The 24,702-nt window shown below is 43.0% G+C and overlaps 1 protein-coding gene across 2 annotated transcripts in view; it reads right to left on the bottom strand.

The window, feature by feature from the left end:
* The window catches only part of CFLAR (CASP8 and FADD like apoptosis regulator), a 764,637-nt gene that overhangs the window by 108,697 nt on the left and 631,238 nt on the right, over positions 1 to 24,702 (bottom strand). For both annotated transcript variants that reach the window (XM_044075821.1, XM_044075822.1), the window contains one exon: positions 15,062 to 15,563. In XM_044075821.1, coding sequence (XP_043931756.1) covers positions 15,062 to 15,563 — 502 coding nt within the window. The remainder of the gene's footprint in view (positions 1 to 15,061; positions 15,564 to 24,702) is intronic.

Below are 24,702 nucleotides of genomic sequence, written 5' to 3'. Positions count from 1 at the left end.
CTAACAGTTTCTGGGTCCGCCCTAGGACTCTTATAAAGATATTTATGAGCCTCAGGCACCCTGTAATACCTATCCGGTTTAACAGGAGCAGGAGGCAAAGAATCAGGATTAAGTGAAGCCTCTGCAAACACATCTTCCACAACATCCAGAACAGGTGGTATAGCCAAAGGCCTATGCTGGGGCAAAAGCAAAAATTCCCTAAGCCTTTTCCTGGAATCAGAGAAGTCCTGACCTTCCCACTTAAAATGTTCCCTCATGGAATGAAGAGTCTCTGAAAAAGAAAAATCCTCTGGAGGAGAAGCAGAAGGAGTCGAATCATCTGCATCAGAATCAGAATAAGGAGAGTACTCCTGCAAGTCTTCAGCCGAAGACTCTGAAACATCCGAAGCCTGCTCAAAACTCCCCAACTCTGGTTCCACCCTAGGCCTCTTATCAGGAGGAGGCAAAGAACCCCTAATCAAAGTAATTAAATCTTCTGCCATTTTAAGCATGTGCTTCTTGGGCACAGATCCTGTTGAACTAGGAGTGACACCAACAGAAGCTAAACCTGGCCTGCCTCTGGGAGAAGCCTTGGAAACAGAAGGAGAGGGCCTAACCACCCTAGGAAGGGAGGGGAGTACAGTAACCTGAGAAGCCCCTTCAGCCTGACCTGCCTCCTGAGAGGCCACATCCTGCAAAATCAAAGTCTCCCCTTGGGACTCCAGAGAAGCCTCCGGCGGAACCACCGGTTCCACTGACGCCTCTAAAGAACCGGCGTCCGGTACGGACGACTCTTCTTGCCTGGGTTTAGCTGCTTTGTCCTTGCGCTTCTTCGAAGAAGCGGGCGCCGGAGCATCCGACGGCATATTATAATTGCACCGCTTCCCGAAGACCAACCTGGCACAATCTAACCTTCGCTTAATAGTGTGCTTATTGAACCTAGCACAAAAGCGACACCCAACAACGTCGTGCTCAGGCCCCAAACAAGGAATACACAAAGTATGATAATCCCTATGCGGTATCTGCTTCCCACAAGAAATACAGTTATTCACTTTTTCTGACATCCGGTAAACCACTGAGGCAAGAAAAAACTAAAATATTCCCCAACGGGGTACTTAGCCAACTTTGACTCGGTCTGAAACTCCGAATTCGAAAAATTTCAGAACGCCGAACGGCACTTGCAACGCTGCTTCTGCATCGGACCATGCGGCAAAAAAGACTGAGGATATGACGTCGGTCATGCGCATTTGTACCCTGACGTCCTGATGTCAGTCTTAAGCGATGTGACCGACGTCAGCCTAATACTTTGATATTCGGGCCGACCGAGGACAGCGGACTACCCAAGTGTAAGGACTGCAGCAATGTGAGATGAAGAACATCCACCTTTGGCTTCAATGAGGGATTTGTTCTTAATAAAATCCTGTCCCTATGAGGGACAAACAGGGTTCACCCACCATGAAAGTTTACAACTCATACTCTTGCAGATGACAGAACAATGAGCAGACGAGTCTTCCATGTAATGTACCTCAAAAGTCTGTTAAATGTGCAGGTTCAAATGGAGATGTGGCTAACATTTCCAGCATAAAGTTGAGATTTTCGGAAGGAACAACATGTTAGCGCAACGGTCTCTGGTATAACTCTCCTTAGTGAAAGTATTTTACTAAAACATTAAAGAAAGTAAATCATCTGTGGGCAGACGCTTAAACGGCCACAAAATGTACCTTGTAAAGGAGTACGAAAGGCCAGAGGCTATTAACTCTCACAAATATTTGAGCACCAGTGGTACATATAGAAGAAAATAAATCAAAGCAAAGTCCCAAGTAGGCTGAATAAAACCATTTAATAAAACAAATGGTAAGTGCTTTCAAGGTACAAGCCCTCTTCATCAGACAGTTACAAAAAGCAAAATGCACAAATTTAAATAGATCAACCAATCAAACAACAGCAAACATATGCAATTAATTAATGGTAATGATAGAACAAAAAACAACCTAGTGCTTAAAGGGGCGAGTATATAAAAAAAAGGTTTCAAAGATACTGCTTCATTTAAGCCAGGTTCTCTTTCAGCTTGGAAATATAAGATCCGTTTTTGTTCACAGGCTTCAGTTCTAATTCTCATATTGCCTCCCCTTCTCATTCTCATCAATCAGTTCCAGAACAAAAAATGTAAACATATGCTGAGAACCTTGAAGTCATAATGTGTTTTGCTAAAGCATTTGTTTCTTTTTTTATTCCTAATATCCTGAATGTGTTCCTGTCTACGTTCCCTGAATGTGCAATTAGTCTTACCTATATATGCCCCACATGTAGTGCAGAAACAATAGTAGCCTAGATTTTTAGAAGAGCAATCAGCAAAGAGTTACTTTATGGAATACTGTAGCTGAGGATGAACAAAGATGGCCCATGTATGTATGTGTGTATATATATATATATATATATATATGTATATATATATATATATATATATATATATATATGTATATATATATATATATATATATATATATATATATATATATATACATATATATATATATATATATATACATATATATATATATACATATATATATATATATACATATATATATGTGTATATATATACATACATACATATATACACACACACACATATATTACACTGCCTATGCATATATGTGCCTTGTCTCTGCGATGAGATACCCTGTATTTGTCCACAATTCTTATAACAGAGTTGCCTCTTCAAAGATGTATTATTTTTAAAGGAAAATTGCGGTACCTCATTTCCAGTATAAAATGAGGGAACATATAATATCATCTCATCAACTAAGGGGGAACTTTTGCCCCCCCTAAAAAAATCCCAAACATCCTAACAATAAAACTTGAAATGAAGAATTCTTCCAAAGGAGGATGTGAAGACCAACAGCTACTGTCCACAGAGAACTGGTTAGAGAAACTGCAAGGAGACAAAGCCTTGTCTCTGTCTATGTCAGAATCCTCTCACACATTTTCCTTAGGAATATTTTAGGCAGACCTGCTTAACAGGTACTGAATACAGTGCGGTGTTCCAGGCCACTACACAGTCACCCACTATCGGCTGAGGTGAAGACTAAGTCGGCATAGTTGGCAAGTGCTCTCTGGTAAGAAGATTTTGCTTTCTACAAACTCCACACAACAGACCAGCAGGAGCTGGGTATCAGTGTTATGACCAGAGAGGATGTTCTAGTTACAGCTAGAATTGCTGGAATAACTAGGTCCAGAGGTAATTTAGGTTATTTCTAGTTTGATTTATGCACTGAAGGAGGCTAATACAGCCAAAACTGGTTTGCTTATTTCTAACAGGGCACTTTTGTGCTGACCTGGGGTGGTTTACACTCCTAAGTTGTTTTGATATGAATATTTATTAAATTGACATTTTTCAGCAACTTCCACTTGTGCTAGCCCTTTATCTTGGTTTGGTATGGTTTCTTGGGCCTTGGCACTTGCCATATGTGCGAGGAATCTGGCTTGGGTGTCTGGAGGTAAGTTGTCAAAATGTTCACACAAGCAGCATAATTTATTTACTTATTTACTTAATTTGTTGACTGAGGTAGTGCAACTGGGTGCAAGACCCTTTTTCAGCAAAGGCCCAGGGAGAAAATCTCCACAAAAAAAGACAATATACATAAATGGCAAAGCTGAGGGTTTAGAAGGGAGAATGAGTACTATACAATAAAGACAATACTAACTAATTGTATAAGGGATGAGAATGAGACGGTTATAAATATATTACTGCAAGTAAAGCATTTCTAGTGCAGTTACAGATTAGACAGTTTATTGTCTAAACTTTAGACAATCAGTTGCAAATAGCTTGGTGTGAGGGATGAGCTCAATACTGGTGTTGTTAGAAGAGGTGAAAAAATATTTTTGAGCTTCTGAGTTTTTAGGTATGACTAGGATGAGCTTAGTTTTGTTGGGGTTCATGTGTAGTTAGGAATTAACAAGTCAAGAGTCAACTGTTGTGAAAGATTCCTGTTTGATTTTTTTAAAGGTTAGCAAGGTCACTGCAGTGGCACATTAAGGTGGAGTCATCTGCTCACTGCACTACTAAGACAGATTTAGTGTGTTGTGAGAGTTCAATAATGAAGATGTTAAAAAGAATGCAAGCAAGAACTGAGCCCTAAGGGACGCCAGTGGATAGAGGGAGAAAAGATGAAAACTGGTTTTGCCATTTCACAGCTTGTTGTCTGCAGGAGAGGTAGCTTTAGAATCTAGACAAGGAGGAGCTATTGAGGCCTAGGTTGATATGTTTGTTTTGTGGCATTGGATGTCAGATGGTGTTGAAAGCTTTGGAAAATTAAAGAAAGAGGCTGATACAAACAGACCATTATTTCTGTGTGAGCCTATTTGCGGGGGTGAAGTTTAGGGGGGCTTTAGTAGTACTCTGGTAAGAACAGAACCAATGTTGGGCAAAAGACAAAAAATCTGTTTTGGGTGATGTTGAGGCTAAATTGTGACTATATACATTTTTCAAGTAGTTTAAACAGAGGAGAGAGTATGGTGATGGGTCTATAATTAGTGAGTTAAAGCTGTGTTACCTCCTTTATGTAGGGATAATATGTAATATTTTTCCCCGATTAGAGGGACATATGATTCAGCGAGTGAGAGGTTTATGAGAATGGAGACAGGGTAGCAGAATGCTTCAGCTGACAGCTGTAAATATTCTGGAGAAAGGCTCTCTGGGGCTAGGGTGGTGGGTTTTAGCTTAAGTAGGAGTTTTTTGACAGTGGAGATTGATATAGGTTAAAAAGAGAAAGTGTGGGGTTAGGAGTTATTGTCCACAGAGAGTTGGTGGGCAGGAGTAGAATGGCTATTAGGTATGGATGGGACAGATTGTATGACGGGATAGTTGAAGGTGCTGGCAGTGGTTTCATTATTGTTAGAGTTATTTATTGTAGAGTCTGGCTGAGTGGAGCTACCTATGGTTAGATTTTTGTTTATTGTAGTCCAAAGATCTTTTGGGTTTTTGAGGTTATTATTTTGTAGGCTGGAGTAGTACGTTTTCTTGTCAGTTTGGATGAGATATTTAGAGCAACTCCTGAGGTGTCTGTAGGTTGGGTTGGGTTTTACTTTTAGTCCATGTTTTCCAGGCTTGGTCTCTCTGGCTCCTGAGAGACTTAATGTTTTTGGATAGCCATAGGGCAGAAGTGGCCTTAACATTTTCTTCTCAGTGGGGTCAGGTCATTTAGAATGTCTAGTAAGACTTTGTTAAACCTATCAACATCATCCTCTAGAGGTGGTTGTTTTAGGTGATTCCAGTTGCAGAGTTTAAAATTAGAGATACAAGTGTTTTTGTTGACATGGGAGAGGTTGTGCATTTCATTTATGTGACAGATTCTGTGGGTAGACTGTTGTGCTGTAGTTAAGAAAGTGGGGATGTGGTCATTTAGGGTGCCAGTGTGCCAGATGTGGAGATGGTATTAGGAGATGAGGATCCAATCAATGATGATACCTTTGTTCTGATTATTGGGATAATAGGTGGGAGACTTAATTATTTGGGTGAGGCCAAACAGATTGATGGCATCGGGGGTAGTTTCTGAGCTAATGTTCTGCAAGTCTGTGTTAAAATCACATAAAATTAGTTTCTCAAGGGAAATGTTGACAGTGATCCAGGATAGGAAATCTTCAGTTGTACTGACATTATTGCCACAGTGGATAAAAATGTCAGTGATGGATATGGATTTGTAAAGGTTTAGTTTGAGGGACAAAGAGGAATTTGGCATAACTGAATTGTGGTGGTATTTGAGGGGAGAGGGTGAGGTGAAGAATATTTTGGAAAATGGCTGTGAATCAACCTGCTCTTTTATGACTTCTGTCTTTTCTATGTATAGAAATGTCTTCATCTCTGATGTTTTGTTTTAGCCAGGTTTCTATAATAAGAATGTTACAGGAATGCTGGCTTATCCAACCATGAAGTTCAGTTAATTTGTTACAGATACTCCTAATGTTCATGTAATGCACACTTAAGAAGGACTTTAATTTAGAGTAATGGATTATGTAGGATGGAAGGGAGGTTTGGGGTGCTTTAGTGGGATCTGTTGATGGAGTGGGGCCTGGGTTAGAATGAATATCGCCACCTAATATTAGATTTAGTGGGGTACATTGACAGTGGAGAAACAACTATCTGCTTTTGGTTGTAAAGTGAGAAAGTTAATGCATTGCTTGTCTGATTTTGAATTTGTAGTGGTAAATGGCAGAAACTGTGTTAAGTGAACGGGTTACAGTGCAATGCAGTAGAATGGACTATTTTAAGGAACTGGAAATAGTAATAAGGGAGGTAAGTGAGGTGGAGTGGGCAGTGTTAGTAAAATTCTGAGAAAAGGAAGTTAGATGGTTGAGTAGCAGTACAGTTACAAGAAGAAACAGGTGCAAGTATGTCATGTTGCTATATGAGGTAGAGACAATTCAGATTACAGGTTCAGGTTTTAGTGATCGGAGGCTTCTATACTGAGTGAGGGCAAGAAAAGTAGGTTGTTAAAGGTTGGGGGAATAGGGACTATTACAGAGGTGTTTAAGGAGTGGATGTATTGACAGTTTATAATCTGATACTACAGCTGTTGAGAGATAAGATCATTTTTGTCTATTGGAAGAATGAGTTAGGGATGTAGAAGGAATGGTTTAACAGGATGAGAGAGGGCAGAGGTGAAGCCTGGTTAGAGTAAATGTAGTTGCAGTGGAGGTGGGTGAGAAATGGAGGTACAGGAGGGTAGGGGAGCAGAGTAAACCTGAGCATAGTGAGGGTGAATGGAGCTGAGCCTGCACAACTGAGAAATGACAGCAAAAAACAACTGACAGAAAGTTGACAGACACAGGTAATATGTAGTTAAAGAGATAATTAACTTGCATGATTTACAGTTAAATTAAAGGCCTGTAGCAGGGCTTGTCCTGTATAACTGTAGAGGAGCATTTCTTTAAACAGTGGAAGCAGTAAACCAATTGTAAAACAGAGTTACAGAGCAGTTAGTACTAGCTTTGTATCCTCCAGCATGTGGCAAGTTATGGTCTACAGTAAGATACACTGCTAAATGCTAGATTTCAATATGGAAAAAAAACGTACAATAATTTACTTTAGGAGTTTCTTCTGGGTGAAGGATGTGTTCCCTGTCTAAGAATAATGTGTGTTTGAAGTAATGCTATCAGCGGATGCTCATGTGGTTCTTGTATCACATGCAGTAAGGTAGATGGAAAGTTGGAACTGCAGAGAGAGGTTCCTACTGCTGGAACAGGAGGCAGAAGATGTGTAGTGCAATACAAGCATAAGACAGATAAAATGATTGGAAGATAGGAGAAGACAAAGCAGGTTAGGAGAGTGGAAGACAGGAATTTAAGAGGATGAGATGCCTGCACTACTGGAACCTTGTTGGCCTTTCGTGAATATCTACTCGCACAGGAACAACATTTATCAGGGAAGCAGTACCTCCAGCTCATGAAAAGGAAGAAGAGAAGATTAAGCAAAGATAATATTTGCAGTAGTGCAACTGGTTTACTGGTCTCATAGGTTTACTGCACAACATGCCTTCCATGAGGTATGCTTATCAAAGTTAAGGTCTTATACAAGGAAGTTTATTATGCATGCACAATAAATTTAAAATAATATAAGTAGAAACAAGAATACACTTCCTGTCACATAATATTCCCAAAAACATAGTAAGGCACAAGCAAGTACACTAAAACATTGTCAGACACCCCCTAAGAAATAAAATAAGTCTGACAAACAAATGACACATAAGCTGCCACAACGTGAACACAAGTACAACATGCCCCATAGTCATCTGTGCCAAAATAAAAAAATGTAACACACAGAACTTTTAAATAAAACTTTCAAAGTGCACATAAGCAGTACATTTGTTCATAAATAAGGGTCCCCAAAATAGCTGATGGCAAAAGCAGTGGCTCCAGACAGGAAACAGACAGTACTACAGAAATACTGGGTTTCTTAAAGGGATCAAATCCTATTTTCAAAAATAAAAAACACTTACTTTTTAATACAAAAAAATATCTACTAAAGTACAGTTGTGTACACTTACCATGTAGATGTTAGAGTGTATTCACTGTTGCAGTCATCACACTTGGGTTATCCTGACAGGGGTAGCACACATTTGGCCCGAATACCAGAGGCTTAGTATTTCTGCATCGGTTGCTGTCACTCCAGGACTGACGTCAGGTAGTCAGAGGTATAAAAACAGGCAGCCGATGCCATTACATCAGTTTTTCTTGCCCCAAATGTTAGGAGCCCCCAAATAGGATGCTAAGTTATGGTGGAATAACACCAGCAAAAAGTAAATACTAAATATCACAGTAAGAAGTGAGGAAGGGAGAGAGACAGAGACAAGGGGGATGGAGGGTGGGAAACCAGGACTGCAACAGTGAATACACTCGAACATCTACATTTATGGTAAGTGTACACAACTGTACTATGTTTTTCGTGTTTCACTGCTGCAGTCATCACACTTGGGTTGATTCCCAAAGCTGAAGAAATGGGTGGAGGCAGTCAAGAAGAATTCGGGCTGGCTAGAATGCCCTGCAGGACTACAGTTGCAAAGCCTGCCCTGGATTTGGAAAAGATAGGCAGGTGGTAAAATGCTTGGTGAAGGTGTGAACAGACATCCATGTTGCAGCCTCCAGGACATCCCTGGTAGGAACCCCTCTCAGAAAAGCTGCAGACGTGGCAGTTGTCCTAGTGGAATGTGTTCTGACCCCCTGTGGGGGTGGTTTCCCATGGTGTTTGTAACAGAAATGGATACAGGGTGCTATCCATTTGAAAATGGTTTGTTTTGATATGGCCTTGCCCTCTGCCCCTGCTGCAATGCTGACCAGTAACTGGTCAGACTTCCTAAAGGACTTAGTCCTATCCACGTGGAATCTGAGCTGTCTGTGCACATCTAAAGAGTGCAGGATCCTTTCTCCCTTATTTTGAGGTGTAGAGAAAAAGGTGGGCAAATGAATAGACTGGTTGACAGCCACACTGGACATTACTTTAGGCATGAAAGTTGGGTTAGTCCTGAGGGAGATCCTGTCTGCATGGAAAATGATGAAGGGTTCCACAGCCATGAGTGCTTGTAGCTCAGGCACTCTCCTAGCTGAAGTGATTGCCAGAAGCAAGGCTGTTTTCCCAGAGAGGAATTTTAACTCTGCTGAAGCTGCAGGCTCAAAGGGGGTAGTGTGAGCTTTTCCAACACAAAGTTAAGGTCCCAAGCAGGAGTAGGGGCTCTGTTCTGGGTGGCCTTAAGTTGTTAGCCCCTCTAAGGAACTGCTTGATGGGGGGGGGGGGATAAAGGTGGCTCTGTGCTGTAATGAGCAGAGATGGCAGAGGCATGGATTTTAATAGAAGAGAAGGATAGGCCCCTGTGAAGCAGGTCTGCTAGGTAATCCAGGATGAGAGGTAAGGAGGGCTGTGCTGGTTGAGCTCCTTTATCCTGGATCCAGGAGCAATACCTTTTCCACCTGTCAGCATAGGATTTTCTAGTGCTGGGTCATCTGGCTTCACGTATAATGTCCAGGACTTGCTTACTTAGGCAGGCCACTGGAGGAAAGGTCAAGGAATAAACCATGCTACCAGATTCAGGGTCTGCAATTCTAGATGCAAGAACTCTCCCTTTTGCTGCATCAGGAGAGTTGGAATCGGAGGGAAGTGCCATAGAGGCAACAGTGACAGGTTGTGCAATAGTGGGTACCAGTGTTGGTGTGGCCAGTCTGGGGCAATCAGGATTGCCCTTGGTCTTTCCTCCCTTATTTTGAGTAACACTCTTGTAAGAAGAGGTAGAGCGGGAAATGCATAGATCGAGAGGTTTACCCACTGGAAGGATAGGGCATCCACTTTCCAGGCCTTGCTGTGAGGTTCCCTGGTGCAGAATTTGCTGAGCTGGTGGTTGCTGTGGGAGGCAAATAGGCCCACCTCCGGGGTACCCCATTTCTGGGTTACAAGGCTGAAGGTGCTTTGGTTTAATTGCCTCTCGTGTGGGTCTAGGAGATTTCTGCTTAAGTTATCTGCCAGAGAGTTTTGGTTGCCTGGCAGAAATGGTGCTAGCAGGTGAATCTGTATGGCTGAAGCTGTGTGCCAAAGAGTCATGGTTAGCCTGCATAGTGGGTAAGAGTGGGTTCCTCTCTGCTTGTTGATGTACCACATTACTGTGGTGTTGTCTGTTTTGATTAGTAGAGGCCCCAGAGAGAGTAGGGGTCTGAAAGCTGTCAAGAGCGTGCTGAACAGCTAGCATCTCTTTTTGGTTGATGTGCAGATGAATTTGATTTGGGCTCCAGTGGCCCTAAATGCACCTGCCATCCAGGTGTGCACCCCAGGCATAGACTGATGCATCTGTGGTTAGGGTCTGGGTGGCGTGGGGTTGTGAAAAGGGAAGTCCCTTGTTGTGGTTGCATGCTGCTGCCCACCAAAGAAAATCTTTCTTTAGACAAGGTATCATAGGTAAAATAGTTTCCAGGTCCTGAGAATGTTGACACCAAAGACTTTTAAGTACCACTAAAGTTTCCTCATATGCAGTCTGGTATATGGAATTAGTAGAATGCAGGAGGCCATGAACCCTAGAGCTTGCAGGATTTTCCTTGCGGATAACTGGGTTCTGCTGGCCAGTTGGGAGAAGTAGCCTGTCAGATAGGCTTGTTTTTCTGGAGTAAGGAATGCCATATTGGATGCTGTGTCCAGGCTTGCTCCCAGGAATACAATTTTCTGACTGGGGACTAGTTTGGATTTCTTTTCGTTTATAGTGTACCCCAGTGAGGTCAGTAGATATTTTACAAATGTCAGCTGCTGTAACAGCTTTTCCTGACTGTCTGCCTGAATCAGGCAGTCATCCAAGTAAGAGTAAATTTGAATATTTCTTTGTCTGCAAAAAGCAATGGCAGGAGCCAAGCATTTTGTCAAAACTCTGGGAGCAGTGGATAAACCAAAGGGAAGTGCAGAGAACTGATAATGCACAGATCCTGCCCTGAAACGTAGATATTTCCTGCAAGAGTCTCTGATTGGGATGTGCAGATAAGCCTCTTTTAAGTCTAGAGTGGCTACCCAGGCATCTTTGGATAGCATGGGAAGAAGCTGCTGCAGGGTGAGTATTTTGAATTTTGGTACCACCAAGAAGGTGTTTAGAATGGACAGATCTAGGATTAGTTGCCAGGTTCTCTCTTTTCTGGGTACCAGGAAAAGTCTGGAATAGAAACCTTGGTCTATCTGGTCTGCAGGAACAGGCTGAATTGCCCTCATGTAGAGCGGGGAATGAACTTGGTTTTGTGCCTCTGCCCACTGGTTTGAAGGAAGATCTGGGAATCCTTTTGAGGTTAGCAGTGTGTGGAAATAAAATATGTACCCCTAAGACACTGTGTTGAGGACCCATCGATCGCTGGTGATGGAGGCCCAGTTTTTTGCTGGGGGGCACAAGCAAATGGGGAGAGGTAAGAGGTAAAGTTGAAAAGTCATTCTGAATTCTTTACAAAAGGGGGTGGCTTAGCACTCCCTGTTTTAGAAGTGGAGGTACTCCATTGCTTAGATCTATGCATACCCTGAGACTGTTGTCTGGGTGGTCTGCTTCCCCTAGGTCTTGTCTGAGGTGGCCTTGAGGGGGCTGGTAAAGACCAATGTTTTGAGGGGCAATGTCTACTGAATCTTGGAGGCTGGACTTGCAAAAAGTCTTTAACTGCCTGCACAAACTTAGCTTTTTCTTCCATCTTTTTTAGAACCTCTTCTGCTTTGGTGCCAAACAAATTGTGTTTGTTCAGTGGTGCGTCCAACAATTTTGATTTGACATGGCCTGGCAAGGTCTGTTCCTTAAGCCAAGCATGTCTTGTAAGTACAGAACCTGTGACTGCTGCCCTGCAGGATGCTTCTAGGGAGTCAAACCCACATTGCAGGGTATGCTTACTAACTTGGCTTGCAGAATGCATAATCTCCTTTAATTCTTCAGCGAAGGTAGATCGTTTTTGATAAATAAGTTACACAGTATGTTGCTGGTATTTCAGCATGTGGAACTGACAATTTAATGCTCTAATGGCAAGAGTTGCAGAAGTGTATACTTTTTTACCCCATCTGTCTAAAGCTCGGGAATCCCTGTCCGAGGGGGTGGGATTCTTAGCTGTGGTTGCTTTTATTCCCTTAGGCCCTTGGGAGATGACCTCTGGGCCAGAAGTAAAATTTTTCAAAAGAAATTTATGTGAGTTAGGGACTCTGTAGTACCTGTCAGGTTTCCTGGGAACAGGAGGTAGAGCATCAGGAGTTAGACTAGATTCCATAAAAACATCATCCACAACATCCAGAACAGGAGGAATAGCTAAGGGTCTGTGTTCTGCTAAATCTAAAAATTCCCCGAGTCCCTTTTTGGACTGAGGATAATCCTGGCATTCCCAATGGAAATGCTCTCCCAAGGTATGTAGGGTTTCACCAAAAGAAAAATCCTCTGGAGGAGAGGCAGAAGGAATGGATTCCTCTGCATCTGAATCCTCATAAGCAGATAAGCGCATGTCTTCATAATCAGAAACCTCAGAGTCGTCGGACTCTTGGTCAGATAAACCTGCTGGGGACAAGTCTCTTTTCCCTTTTAGCAGGGGTAGGCTGGCTTCCCCTAATCAGCATGATAAGGTCTTCCGTCATTTTAAGCATCTGAGATTGAGGCATGGAAGCAGGCCCTTGAGGTTGGGTTGTTGTTTTTTTTTTAGGCGTAGTTCGTACTCTGAGCTTTAAAAACTCAGTAGTTTTAGAAAAGAACTGAAGATGCAAAAGAAGTTGTCGGTTTGTGTCGAATATCAGTAGTGCGAAGAACTTCTTCAGAAGCCAGTGCCTGCACAGTGGCTCCAGACCCATCCAAGGTAGAGACATCCACAGGTTCCGTAATCAAAGAAGAGTCTCGCGGCATACTGGACTCCAAACCGGTCTCGGTAGTGGCTTGCAAATCCATCGAAGCAGGCATCAGGGGCTGTGAAAGTGCCTCACTGAGTACCGGCAAACTGGCAACTAGCTTAACGGAAGCATCGGCGGCAGTTTTGGACCTGTGCGGTTTGTCTCTGTCTTTATCCTTACATTTTTTCAGAAGATCGGTAGTCAGATGGCTTACCGTAGCCATTTCAGAATATGGATATCGAGAGTGAAAGTATTTAGCTATGATAAGGGCCCAACGATGTATAGTTCGGGCGTTAAACAAAGCACAAAACTGGCAGCGAGGGACGTCGTGGTCTGGGCCTAAACAGGTGACACAGTTAGAATGGAAATCTCGGTGTGGTATTTGCTTTCCACAGGCAAGACAATTGTTAACTTTTTCTGACATTGGTTAGAGCAAGAAAAAAGGATCCCCAATGGGGTACTTAGCTTTAAAAGACTTCAACTTCAATTTCGTAAATGAAATCAGAGGTAGCAGCCGACCGGCACTCATGTGAACTGCTTCTGCTTCGGGCTCCTCAGCAAGAAAGACTGATGTAATGTCGTTGGCTGCCTGTTTTTTTACCACTGATGACCGAACGTCAGTCCTGGAGCGACAGCAACTAACGCAGAAATACTAAGCTTCTGGTATTCGGGCCGACTGAGGGCTTACCCTGGCAGGATAACCCAAGTGGGATATCTGCAACAGTGAAACACGAAGAACATCTACATTTTTGTCATGAAGGATTACCCCAAGGACTTGCCTTCCGGAAAGGAGATGAAGGCAGGCTGCTGCTCTCAGTGAAGCCTCTGAGCTGCTTCTTCACAAGGCAGCAAGAAAGTACTAAAGACATGCTGACTGTTGATTTTCCCATCACAGAGCTGGCAAATCAGCTGGTAGGAGCCTGAGCTTTTGAAAGCTGGTCAGTTGTTGTGTCTTACAGCAAGACATAGCCCATAAAGCATAAAGGCTACTGCAGCAGTGGAAATGCTGAACATTATGAGCAGACTGAATAAATGCTATGAAAGTAACAAACTATGGGGGTTGTTCAAAAGCAAGAACAAACTCATGAGTAAGACATTAATTAACCCAAGTGCCAAAATAAAGTAAAGAGAACAATGGGAGTGCTTAACTGCAAAGACAGGAGTGGAATGACACCCAAGAGTGAGACAGTAGCTAAGCAAAGTGCCACAACAAAGTTAGGAGACTGGGTGCATAACTGCAAAAAGTGGAATAGGATGACTTTGGAGAGCAGGTTTGGCTGGGCTGCACTGTGGTAAGGTTTCTGCAACATACTAAAAGGTACAGGTTTCAAAAAAGCACAGGCACCACAAACACAGTGTGGTTAACTGTGGCAAGGATAAAACACACAAAAGCATTCACTGCTGGTGTCAAAACCTGCCTGACAGACTTAAAGGCAACAAAAAAAAAATGCATGCTTGTGCAAGGAAAATACCCTTGAGATTGATCATATCACCAAGCTGGCACCATAACTGAGCTGTACAACCATATTATGCAACTGGAAGACTGTTACCTGTAAGTTAAAGATTTTATAATGAAAGAATGAGCACATTAGGAGTAGCATGGCAATTTCCAGTTTTAAAGCAACATTCAGTGGTCCTGCAGTATGTATGTTTAATGTGACATATGGTACGAAAGATGCAGATCCAGTAGTGGTGAGGAGACTGGAGTTAAGAACTGTATGATATATGCATCAAAATTATAATCAGTTCATTCTGTGCAACATAATTAGAGGAAAATGAAATGTGCAGAAAAGCTGCAACAAAATACATTCAAACAAGAGTAGTATTTTATTTGATTTCATTAACTATAAATAAAGTCAAAAAATTAAGAGACTAAAAAATGGAATGCAGATTAATGTTATCAAAAAAAAAAACATGAGGATAGGTAACTTCTTAACTATTTTATTTTTTCATTACACCTTTATGTAATATCACAGTGATTAAGGCAAAATTCACTTCAGCAAAACTGTAATGTACACTCCACAAAATACTGCAGTCTTAGCCATTACTGACTGCCATGCTATGGAAATAAGTATCCTGGATACAACGACACCTACTTTTCACTGATCGGCATGCATAAATATAATTCAATACCACAACTAAAGAAATATCAATAACCTCATTTCTACATTTTGATTTTGTATGACTAGCTAGTTTAAAAAAACTGCATCAGTGAGTTTTACATACCTGGTTTGACACTTCTGGAGAGTTTCGATAAGATGACAAAGGTATAATGACTTCTGCCATGGTTTCTGATCCAGAATACAGACATTTGCCTTACAGTAGCACCACAAGATGTCAGCTTCACTTGCAACAGTGTTTCCTGCCGCATTCTCCAAGGGAACATATTCATTTTTTAATCCATCTGTTTCCAGACATGCATCTGCGCTCTCTGATGCAACATAATTCTGAATAAAAAACAGTTTTGGTTTACCAAGAAGACCAAGGCATGCTTCTCCTATGAAAAGCTTTTTTATTTTCTCAAATGTAATCCCTGCTACTGCAGCATCTGTTGCTAGGACTGAAAATGGTGTTCCTCGGCTGATAATGAAGCAAGCAAAACAGTTATACCCTTTATGCTCCACACTTAGGGCAGTTTCTCGCAATGTCCTTTCCATGTCTTCCAAACTTAAATATAGATGAAGGAGCACTTTAAAATGAAGAATTTCAAATAATTCCTTTACCATTTCTGTTTGAAAAAGAAAAGATTGAATACTAAGTTTAAACATTATCCCAGTAAAACATTAAAATACACGAATTAACCAATTCTGGAAATAAATTCTAATAAATACAGAAACAATGCTCTATAAAAGAAAAGTAACAAAGAGAGCATTAATTTACCATGAAAGAAAAATTATACACTAATATAATGATGTTGCTATCACCACAGCAAAGCTAGCTACCCAGCAGTGTGAGTAATGGAACTAGGTGATGGTCACTGCTGAAAAAGAAAAAGAGGGCTGAAGCCAACTATTACCTTAAATATGGCACGTTTTGTTTTCAGTGTACATAGCTGACGTAGATTAGTATTTATCATACTGATTAGTAAAGAGTTTCAGTTTATGATTATGTGTGGAGACCGAATATTTCATCATGCAAACTACTATCATATTTTAACTTGGTGATAATACTCTACATGTAATTTACTAATGAAAGCTTGATTTAATATGGTTGTTTGTCTCAACATATAAAAATGGGGGAAAACTAACACATATGAATATAGAGCAGAATAAAACCGCATAACCCAATTTCTTCTCCCAGTGCTATATCTCTTCCTGGCAAGTTCCTTATTTTGAACATCTTGACTGTTAAGTCAGAGCAAAGCAGTGTGTGCCACACAAACCTGCAGTCATCAGTGAATTCCAGAAAATGTTTACATTACTGCATATCTCGGCATCAGCACTGCTCACTAAAAGCCTGACACATAGCACTAATGTGCACATCTCAACCACTACGAAGAACTGTGGTACCACTTCCTATTCTAATATATTGTCATTAAAACCTCTTATAAAGACAATGCCACAAGTAATGCATTCTTAATTTAGTTGCACAAGACTAAAGTAAACACCTAAACTAAAACCCTTGTTCTGGGATTGCAAATAAGTTATGTATTCACCATAACGTTCCATCTCAGTTGTTGCCTCTGATTTGCTCTTCAACCTGTGGGTTTCAGATCCGACTCGGCTGCATACCAAAGTTTCAAGCTCCAACATCTGTGCTCCTCCCCTACCCATAACACTCCTCTCCTCCAAATCCCTCAAATCGAGTCTGCTGCACCATGTTATATTATATAATCATAATTATCAAACAAGTAGAAAGAAATCACCTAAAGACAACAGGACAAGTTAGAAAGGAATACTTCAGGAGCTCAAACGGTAAAAGTATTTGCTCACATAATTCCGTTAGGTCCTTCAAAAGGCAGGGGGATAGAGGGAGGGAAGATTGAAGAGCAAATGAGAGGCAACAACACAGATGATATTGTTTCCTTCATTTGCTCGTCAACCTATGGGACAGAGTCCCCAGCTACAAAAGTACTTCTGTGGCCCTCAAGAAAAGATATTCCAGAGCACAGCAGAACCAAAGAATGCTCTGTTCTTGGAAATAATGTCAAGTTTGTAACGCAAAATAAAGGTATGATGATTTGACCAAGTATCGGCTGCACAAATTTCATCAATGGAAAGTTTCAACCAGAAGGCTGAAGAGGTGGAAACAGACCTAGTAGAATGGGCCTTAATGTGACATGATTACAGGATGCCCTTTATGGAATAAGCAAGTTTAAAGCAACTAGTAATCCAATGAGCCAGGGTAACCTTGGAAACTGGTTTACCCAACCTGGACTTGGAAAAGGAAATGAAAAGCTGGTCAGATTTCCTCAAAGTTTTGATTGTATCCAAACAGAAATGAAGTTGTCTATGTACATCCAATGTATGAAGCAGATACTCTCCTCTGTTTTGAAAATTAGGGAAGAATACAGGCAGGTTGGTAACTTGGCTTATGTTAGCCTCAGAAGCAAACTTGGGCAGAAAGGAAGGGTTACTGTGCAAAGTAACTCTGTCCTTGTGAAAAATCAAATATGGAGGCTTGCACGGCAAAGCCTGCAATTCAGATACACTTTTGGATGAAGTAATGGCCACCAAGATGATGTTTTCCAGGTCAGGAACTTTAAATCTACCTTAGCTGAAGGCTTGGGGGGGGGGTGACCAAAACCTTTTCAACTAAGGTAAGATCCCAGGGAAGCACAGGTTCGAACTCACTCCCTCCAGTACAGCTCTTTTGAGTGTGTATCTTTAACTCCTAGTGGGTGTGGCTTGAGCCTTTAAAAAATAAATTTATCACATTACAATTCTAACAAATACTCACTGACAGATCAAATACCAATACAATTGTGTTTGCCATCATGTATGCTTTAAGATACCTTGTATATAGCATGGTTTTGGAATAAACGCAAGTATGAACAAGTAATATTTGACGCCTAGGGAAGCAGTAGGAGGTAACTGCAGAAATGCTTGGAGAAGCACTCAGCTTTAATGAGTTTTAACAGAAAGACAAAGGAGAAAAGTACCTTTTAAGAAGGCCTTGCACAATTTGGATGAAGCTTGAGATAAAGAATCTTCCCCATATGAAAACTGGAAATGGCCGCTGGTTGCACTTTCACTGAAGAAAAACTATCTCAGTTATGAAAAATGTATGCCAGGAAGTCCAACACAGCAGGAACCAGAGCTGTAAAAGGATTTAGATTGTTCTGATGAGCCCAAATGGAGAATTCCTTCCACTTAATATTGTACAACTTCCTCGTAGATGGTTTGTGTGCAGCAATCAAAATTCCTCTAACTGGGGAAAAAAGCCCAGGAGTTCTAGCCATCATTGGAAGTTGAGTAACCAGGCAGTTAGTTTCAAGTTCAGAAGATCCAGTTGGAAGTGTTCAGAGGAATGCGACAACAGATCTGGAGAGGAATTCAGAGTCCAAGGTGGGGAAACTAGGTGAGACAAAGGAAGGGGAAAGAGACTTGCCAGGGCCACAGGGGGGCAATGAGCATCACTTGGCACTTCAACCTCTGAGTTTTTTGCAGAAATTTGGGAATGAGTGGAAGACGGAGTTAGGCATAGAGCAGACCAGGGGGCCAAGCATGGACTACAACATCTCTCGGGGATTATCCCCGAGGAGGGATCAGGGCAAAAAACTTGGTGTTTGAGGGAGAGACAAAAACTGCAGTAAGGTTAACCCCATCCCTGGAAGATCATATTTGCCACTGAAGGATTCAGAGACCACTCATGAGGCGTCCGAATGATTCTGCTAAGGCTGTCCACCAGGCTGTTCAACTTCCTCAGAATGTGTGTTGCTGTGAGAAACAGGTTGGAAGAAATTGCCTATTGCCACAGCCTCATGGCCTCTCGACACAAGGGGTAAGACCTAGTTCCTTCTTGTTTGCTGTTATACCAGACCACTGACATGTTGTCTGCCTGAATAGTAATAGTTCCATTGGAAAGAGAGGAATGAAGGGCTTGCAATGCAAGAAGCACCACTCTCATCACCAGAATGTTTATATGCAAGTTGGTCTCTAGGGGGGACGACATGCTTTGGACTGTCTGTCCCAGATAACCCCCCCCCACCAGAGTTGGGACGTGTCAGCTGCTACAGTGGACGTGGGAGGGGGTAGGATGAATGGGTGGCCCTGGAGAAGATTCTCAGAGTGGATTCAACATAGGAGAAAATGTCTCCATGCTTGTGAAATCCTGATTGGGTAACTTAATCAGTACAGCAGGAGAGACCACTGCACTGCTAAGGTCCATTGATGTATTCTCATATGAAGGCGAGTTAATGGTACCAGGGTGATTGTGGCCGCCATGGACCCCACAGCTCTTAGGACAAGACTTGCTGGGGGGGAGGAATGTCCATTACCTGCTTGCCATGAGCCCTCAAGGTGGAAATTTTGTCTGGAGGAAAAAGGGCTAGAGAACGAATGGTGTCCAGAAGGGCTCCGATGAAGTCTATGACTTGGACAAGTTGAAGATGAGACTTTTCCAGGTTGGTAGAGATGCCCAAGTTTGAGGCTAGGTGGAATAGCAATTCTCTGGCTTCCAGAAATCGATGCCTTGTGGGAGCAGTTAAGAGCTAATCATCTAGGTATGGAAACACCTGGAATCCTTGCAGTCTCAGGTGAGCTGCCATGATTTCCATGCATTTGGTGAGCACCCGGAGGGCTGTGGACACCAAAGAGCAGTACTTTGAACTGATAATGTTTGGCTCCTTGCTGGAAGCGGAGGAACCTTCTGCAGTACCTGTTCATCTTGATGTAATAGCACACATCCTAAAGGTCTATACAGCACATCCAGTGGTCCTTCTGCATAAAGGCAGAATGGACTGTATCGCGACCATTCGGACCTTTGAGTTGGAAACGGATTTGTTTAGGGTGGTGAGGTCCAGAATGGGTCTGAGGTCCCCTGTCTTTTTGGGTACTAAAAAAGAATCTGGAGTAGATGCCTGATCCAATCTAGTCTGACAGGACACACTGGATGACTCTTTTTGAAGCTGTGAAATCTCTAACGCTGCAGCCTCCCGCTGATTGGGTGGAACATCGGGGAGGGTTTTGTTTGGGGAGGGTTTCTGGGAAAAGGGTATTGAATAGCCTCTGGATATAATTTTTAACACCCAACAATTTTTTTGTGATGGCTTCCCAGGCTGCTGAGTGTAAGGACAAATGTCCCCTGACTGCCTCCAGAGACGAGCAGTCAGGTAATCCCTCAGGATCACTGACTGGGTCTGTCCAAGAAAAAACCTTGAGATCCTTGGCTCATCAGACCCCCTCTGCCACAAGGGCAGCATCTGCCATTATAACCATTTTCCACTCTGCCTCTGGGAGGAAGGTCTCCCTGAGAATCCTGAAAAGGACCTTGGGATTTTTGCAACCACAACTTCTTACCTCCATGCTGGTTCCTGGTAAAGGTCTGTAGAGGTAGAGAAGTGAATCCCGATGGCAGACAATGTCTTTCTGCCCTTTTCACTTAGGCAGTGTGTGTGTCTAACTGTTGGACCAAAGGGAGTTGATCCACTGAAAGGGGCATTGGTGAAGGATGCCTTGTAGGGTTCCAAGAAATCAAACATCTGCATCCAGGCATGGCATCTGGTAATAACGCCTGATCCGGTCGCCCATGAGGCACCTTCTGCAGCATGAGAGATCAATTTCATGGACATGTTTTAAATAGACTGAAGGGTAGCCATTCTGTAGGAAAAGGTCATCTGGTCCTTGGCAGACATGGACCCTTGACAAAGCTAGAGAGTTCCTTAACTAGGTCCCTCTGTAGCCTGGTTATGTGTGCCAAATAGTTCAGCACTCACAATGTGAAGGTCACTGAAGCATAAACCTGTTTCCTAAACCTGTCCAAAGCCCTAGACTCCCCGTTAGGGGGTTGAACAGTGGAGATCTGCTGGGCCAGCTCCTTTTTGGTGGCAGCTGCAACCACCATGGCATCAACAGGAACACCCTTAGTCCAACAGGGGCAGTCAGAAGGGGCACTAAGAATCTTATCTGGCCGCTTGGGGATTGGTTCCACTGCATCCGGCTCCTTCCATGCCCTGCACGACACAAGGTCAATAAAGGGGTCCGCAGGGGGGGATACCCAAGAAGTAGATGGGCCTGAACCAAAAGCTTCCAGAAACACTGACTCCTGTAGGTTAGGGCTTTTGGAAGACCAACCACCCTTTTGGCATAGGATTTCCAGCTGGTGATATGGGGGACCCATCCCCTTCACTGAGATCGGTGTCCTCTGTGACAGATTCCAAAGGGGAATTGAAGTGCCTCCTTTTGTACTGATACTTCCAAGGAATAATATCAGTGGAGTGCTCTGGGAAGGTATCAGAAGACTCAGAGTTCCAAGAGGGAAGCAGACTGGAAGTCTTTCTGGGCAGGCTGTCCCGGAGGAGAAAGAGTAGATGACTCAAGCACAAAAGCTGCTGGAGAGGGGGCTGGGCACCAAAGCAGGTAGAGTCAAGACTCCTCTGGTTACACAGCGAACCCTCTCTACCACGTCGAATGCCAAACAAGATTGAGACACCACTGGCACCCCAAGACCCAAAGCTGTCGACAGGGAAGCTTCACGAATCCCAACCACCCCGGGATCATAGTGAGGAGTGAGAGCCGAGCTATCAAATGTAGAGGTCCTGAGGGGAAGAGACAGCTCCAAAAACTTCGTAGCTGATGCCACCCCCTCAGACCCAACACCGAAACTACGGCTCAGAGATGCATTCTGTTCCGAAACTGTCACAGCCAGGTGAGTCACGGAGACCATTGGAGACAAGGTAACGGTACCTGCCGGCTCTGATGTCTTGACTCCAGGAAGGCTCGGGCCCGATAACTCCAAAACCTGAGGTCGGACAGGAGAAGGAGAGATAGGTGTGAAAATCAGATCACTGGTTGAGGATCCAGGAAGGCACGGAGCAGGCAAGATTCTCAGCTAGATTTGTGCCTTGAGAAACTTAACCATCATGCTTGTCCACCTCAGCTTCGAAAAGGCTTCAGGAAGACCTAATGGAAGAGGCAACCAAAGCATGCCTGGAAAGTACAGTTGTGTACCTACCATAAATGTAGATGTTCGAGTGTATTCACTGTTGCAGTCATTACTCTTGGGTTATCCTGCTGGCAGGCTACCCTCGGTCGGCCAGAATTCCAAAGTCTAGGTCCGGCGTCGGTTGGTGTCGCCTCTTCCCTGACGTCAGTGCGCCAGGGGTATAAAAGATGCAGCCAACGCCATTTTCTTCAGTTTTTCTTGCCCCAGATGTCAGGTGCCCCCAAATTGGTAGGCTGAAAAAATATGCCAATAAAAATACAAGCACAAAAATAACATTTCCTTTGTCTACAAGCAAATACACCAAATAGGTTGTATAGGATAGAGTAATGCAGAAAAGTCCCAGCAAAGAGAAGGGGGATGGTGGGTGGGTAACCTGGACTGCAACAGTGAATACACTTGAACACAACAGTGAATACACTCGAACATCTACATTTATGGTAGGTACACAACTGTACTATGTTCATCGCGTTTCACTGTTGCAGTCATTACTGTTGGGTTGAATCCCAAAGCTGTGGATGGGCGGCTGGGCTATAAAGGATTAGGAGAGGCTATGAGGCCCTACAGAACTGCTGTGGCAAAACCTGCTCTGGACTTAGAGTAAAGAGGTAAGTGGTAGTGCTTTGTGAAAGTGTGCACTGAACTCCAAGTTGCAGCCTCTAAGATATATTTGGTTTGTACTCCTCTGAAGAAGGCTGCTGCTCTGGTGGAATGAGGCCTAATGCCCTTAGGCACTGATTTGCCATGTTGAAAATAGCAGAAACAGATGCAATGGCCTATCCATTTAGAAATCGTCTGTTTTGAGATAGACTTTCCTTGTGAACCTGCAGCATGACACAAAGTTGCTCAGTTTTTCTGAAAGCTTTAGTTCTGTCCAAGTAGAAACGTAATTGCCTGTGTATGTCCAAAGAATGCAGAATTTTCTCACCCTTGTTCTGTGGATTTGGATAAAAGGTAGGCAAGTGAATGGCTTGGTTGAGGGCCACACTGGATACCACCTTAGGCATGAATGTAGAGTTTGTCCTCAGAGAAACACTGTCTGGATGAAAAATGATAAAAGGTTCCACAGCCATGAGTGCTTGTAACTCTGAGACTCATCTTGCAGAGGTTATTGCTAGGAGTAGAGCTGTTTTCCAGGATAAAAATGTTATATCTGTTGTTGAAGCTAGCTCGAAAGGAGGCAGTGTGAGTTTTTCCAATGCATAATTTAGGTCCAAGGCCGGAATTGGTGCTCTCCTTGAAGGCCTAATGTTTTTGGCCCCTCTGAGGTACTGCCTCATTAAAGGATGAGAAAAGATAGGTGGTTCCATATTGTAATGTGCTGAAATGGCAGAGGCATGAATCTTAACTGATGAGAAAGAAAGGCCTTTGGTTCAGCATCTCAGTTAGGTATTGTAAAATCTGAGGTATATTTGGTACACACGTGTCAATGGCTTGTTCCTGGTTCCAAGCACAGAATCTCTTCAATTTTTCTGCATAACATTTTCTGGTACTGGGCCTCCTGGCCTCCAAGATAACATCCATAACAGCTTTTGAAAGAGGAGTGTTCTGAATGGTTACATTATCCACCATGCTGCCAGATTTAAGGTCCTGAATTGGCTGTGCAGGATCTGACTGTTTTGTTGGGTCAGCAAGTGAGGAGTTTGAGGCAATATCCATGCTGGACCTTGAGACAAGCTCTTTAGGACTGTGTACCAGTGCTGGCGAGGCCAGTCTGGTGCAATCAGTATCATTTTTGACTTCTCTTGTCTGACCTCTAGGAGTACCCTGGGAAGGAGAGGCAGTGGAGGAAAGGCATATACTGTTAGATTTTTCCAGCTGAAGGATATGGCGTCCACTTTCCATGCTTGCTTGTAATAAATCCTTGTGCAGAATCTCTGCAATTGGCAGTTGTGGGGGGAGGCAAATAGATCTATGTCTGGGCATCCCCTTTTCCTTATTATCATGCTGAAGACTTGCGGATCCTGTTTCCATTCGTGGGGATCCATGAGGTTTCTGCTTAGGTCGTCTGCCAGAGTATTTGTGTTTCCTGGCCGGAATTGTGCTTGCAGGTGAATTTGAAAAGCCAATGCTGTGTCCCATAAGGTCATTGCTTGTCTGCAGAGAGGGTAGGAATGTGTACCTCCCTGTTTATGTACCACATGACCGTAGTATTGTCTGTCTTTATCAGTAGTTGTCCTGGATGAAGCAGGTCCTTGAAGGCTGTCAGGGCATTTTGAACAGCTAGCATCTCTTTTTGATTGATGTGAGGATGCATCTGGTTTGCAGGCCATGTGCCCTGAATACATTTTCCTGCCATATGGGCCCCCCAGGCATAATCTGATGCATCCGTTGTCAGTGTCTGTCTGGCTGTGGGTAAACTGAATGGCAGACCCTTGTTGTGGTGACAGGCTTCTGCCAACCATTGAAACTCCTGTTGCAGGCAGGGAATGAGTGCAATTACTGTCTCCAGGCTGTGGCAATGCTGAGTCCAAACACTTTTTAGATACCATTGTAGTTTCCTCATATGCAGTCTGGCATATGGAATTAGAATGCAGGATGCCATGAAAACCCAGGGCCTGCAGGATTTTCCTTGCAGATAAGTGGGTTTTTGTTGCCAACTTCTTGAAGTAAGAAGTCAGTTGCTTTTGTTTGTCTGGCGTGAGATAAGCCATCTGGGCAGTTGTATTTAAGCTTGCACCCAGGAATATTATCTCTTGAGATGACACTAGTTTTGATTTCTTTTCGTTTACTGTATACCCTAGGCCAGTTAGTAACCTTTTTAT

Source organism: Protopterus annectens, chromosome 6.part1, assembly GCF_019279795.1.
Source record: "Protopterus annectens isolate FY-2018-M chromosome 6.part1, PAN1.0, whole genome shotgun sequence".
Classification (NCBI taxonomy): Eukaryota; Metazoa; Chordata; order Ceratodontiformes; family Protopteridae; genus Protopterus; species Protopterus annectens.
This window is presented reverse-complemented; position numbering and strand designations above follow the sequence as displayed.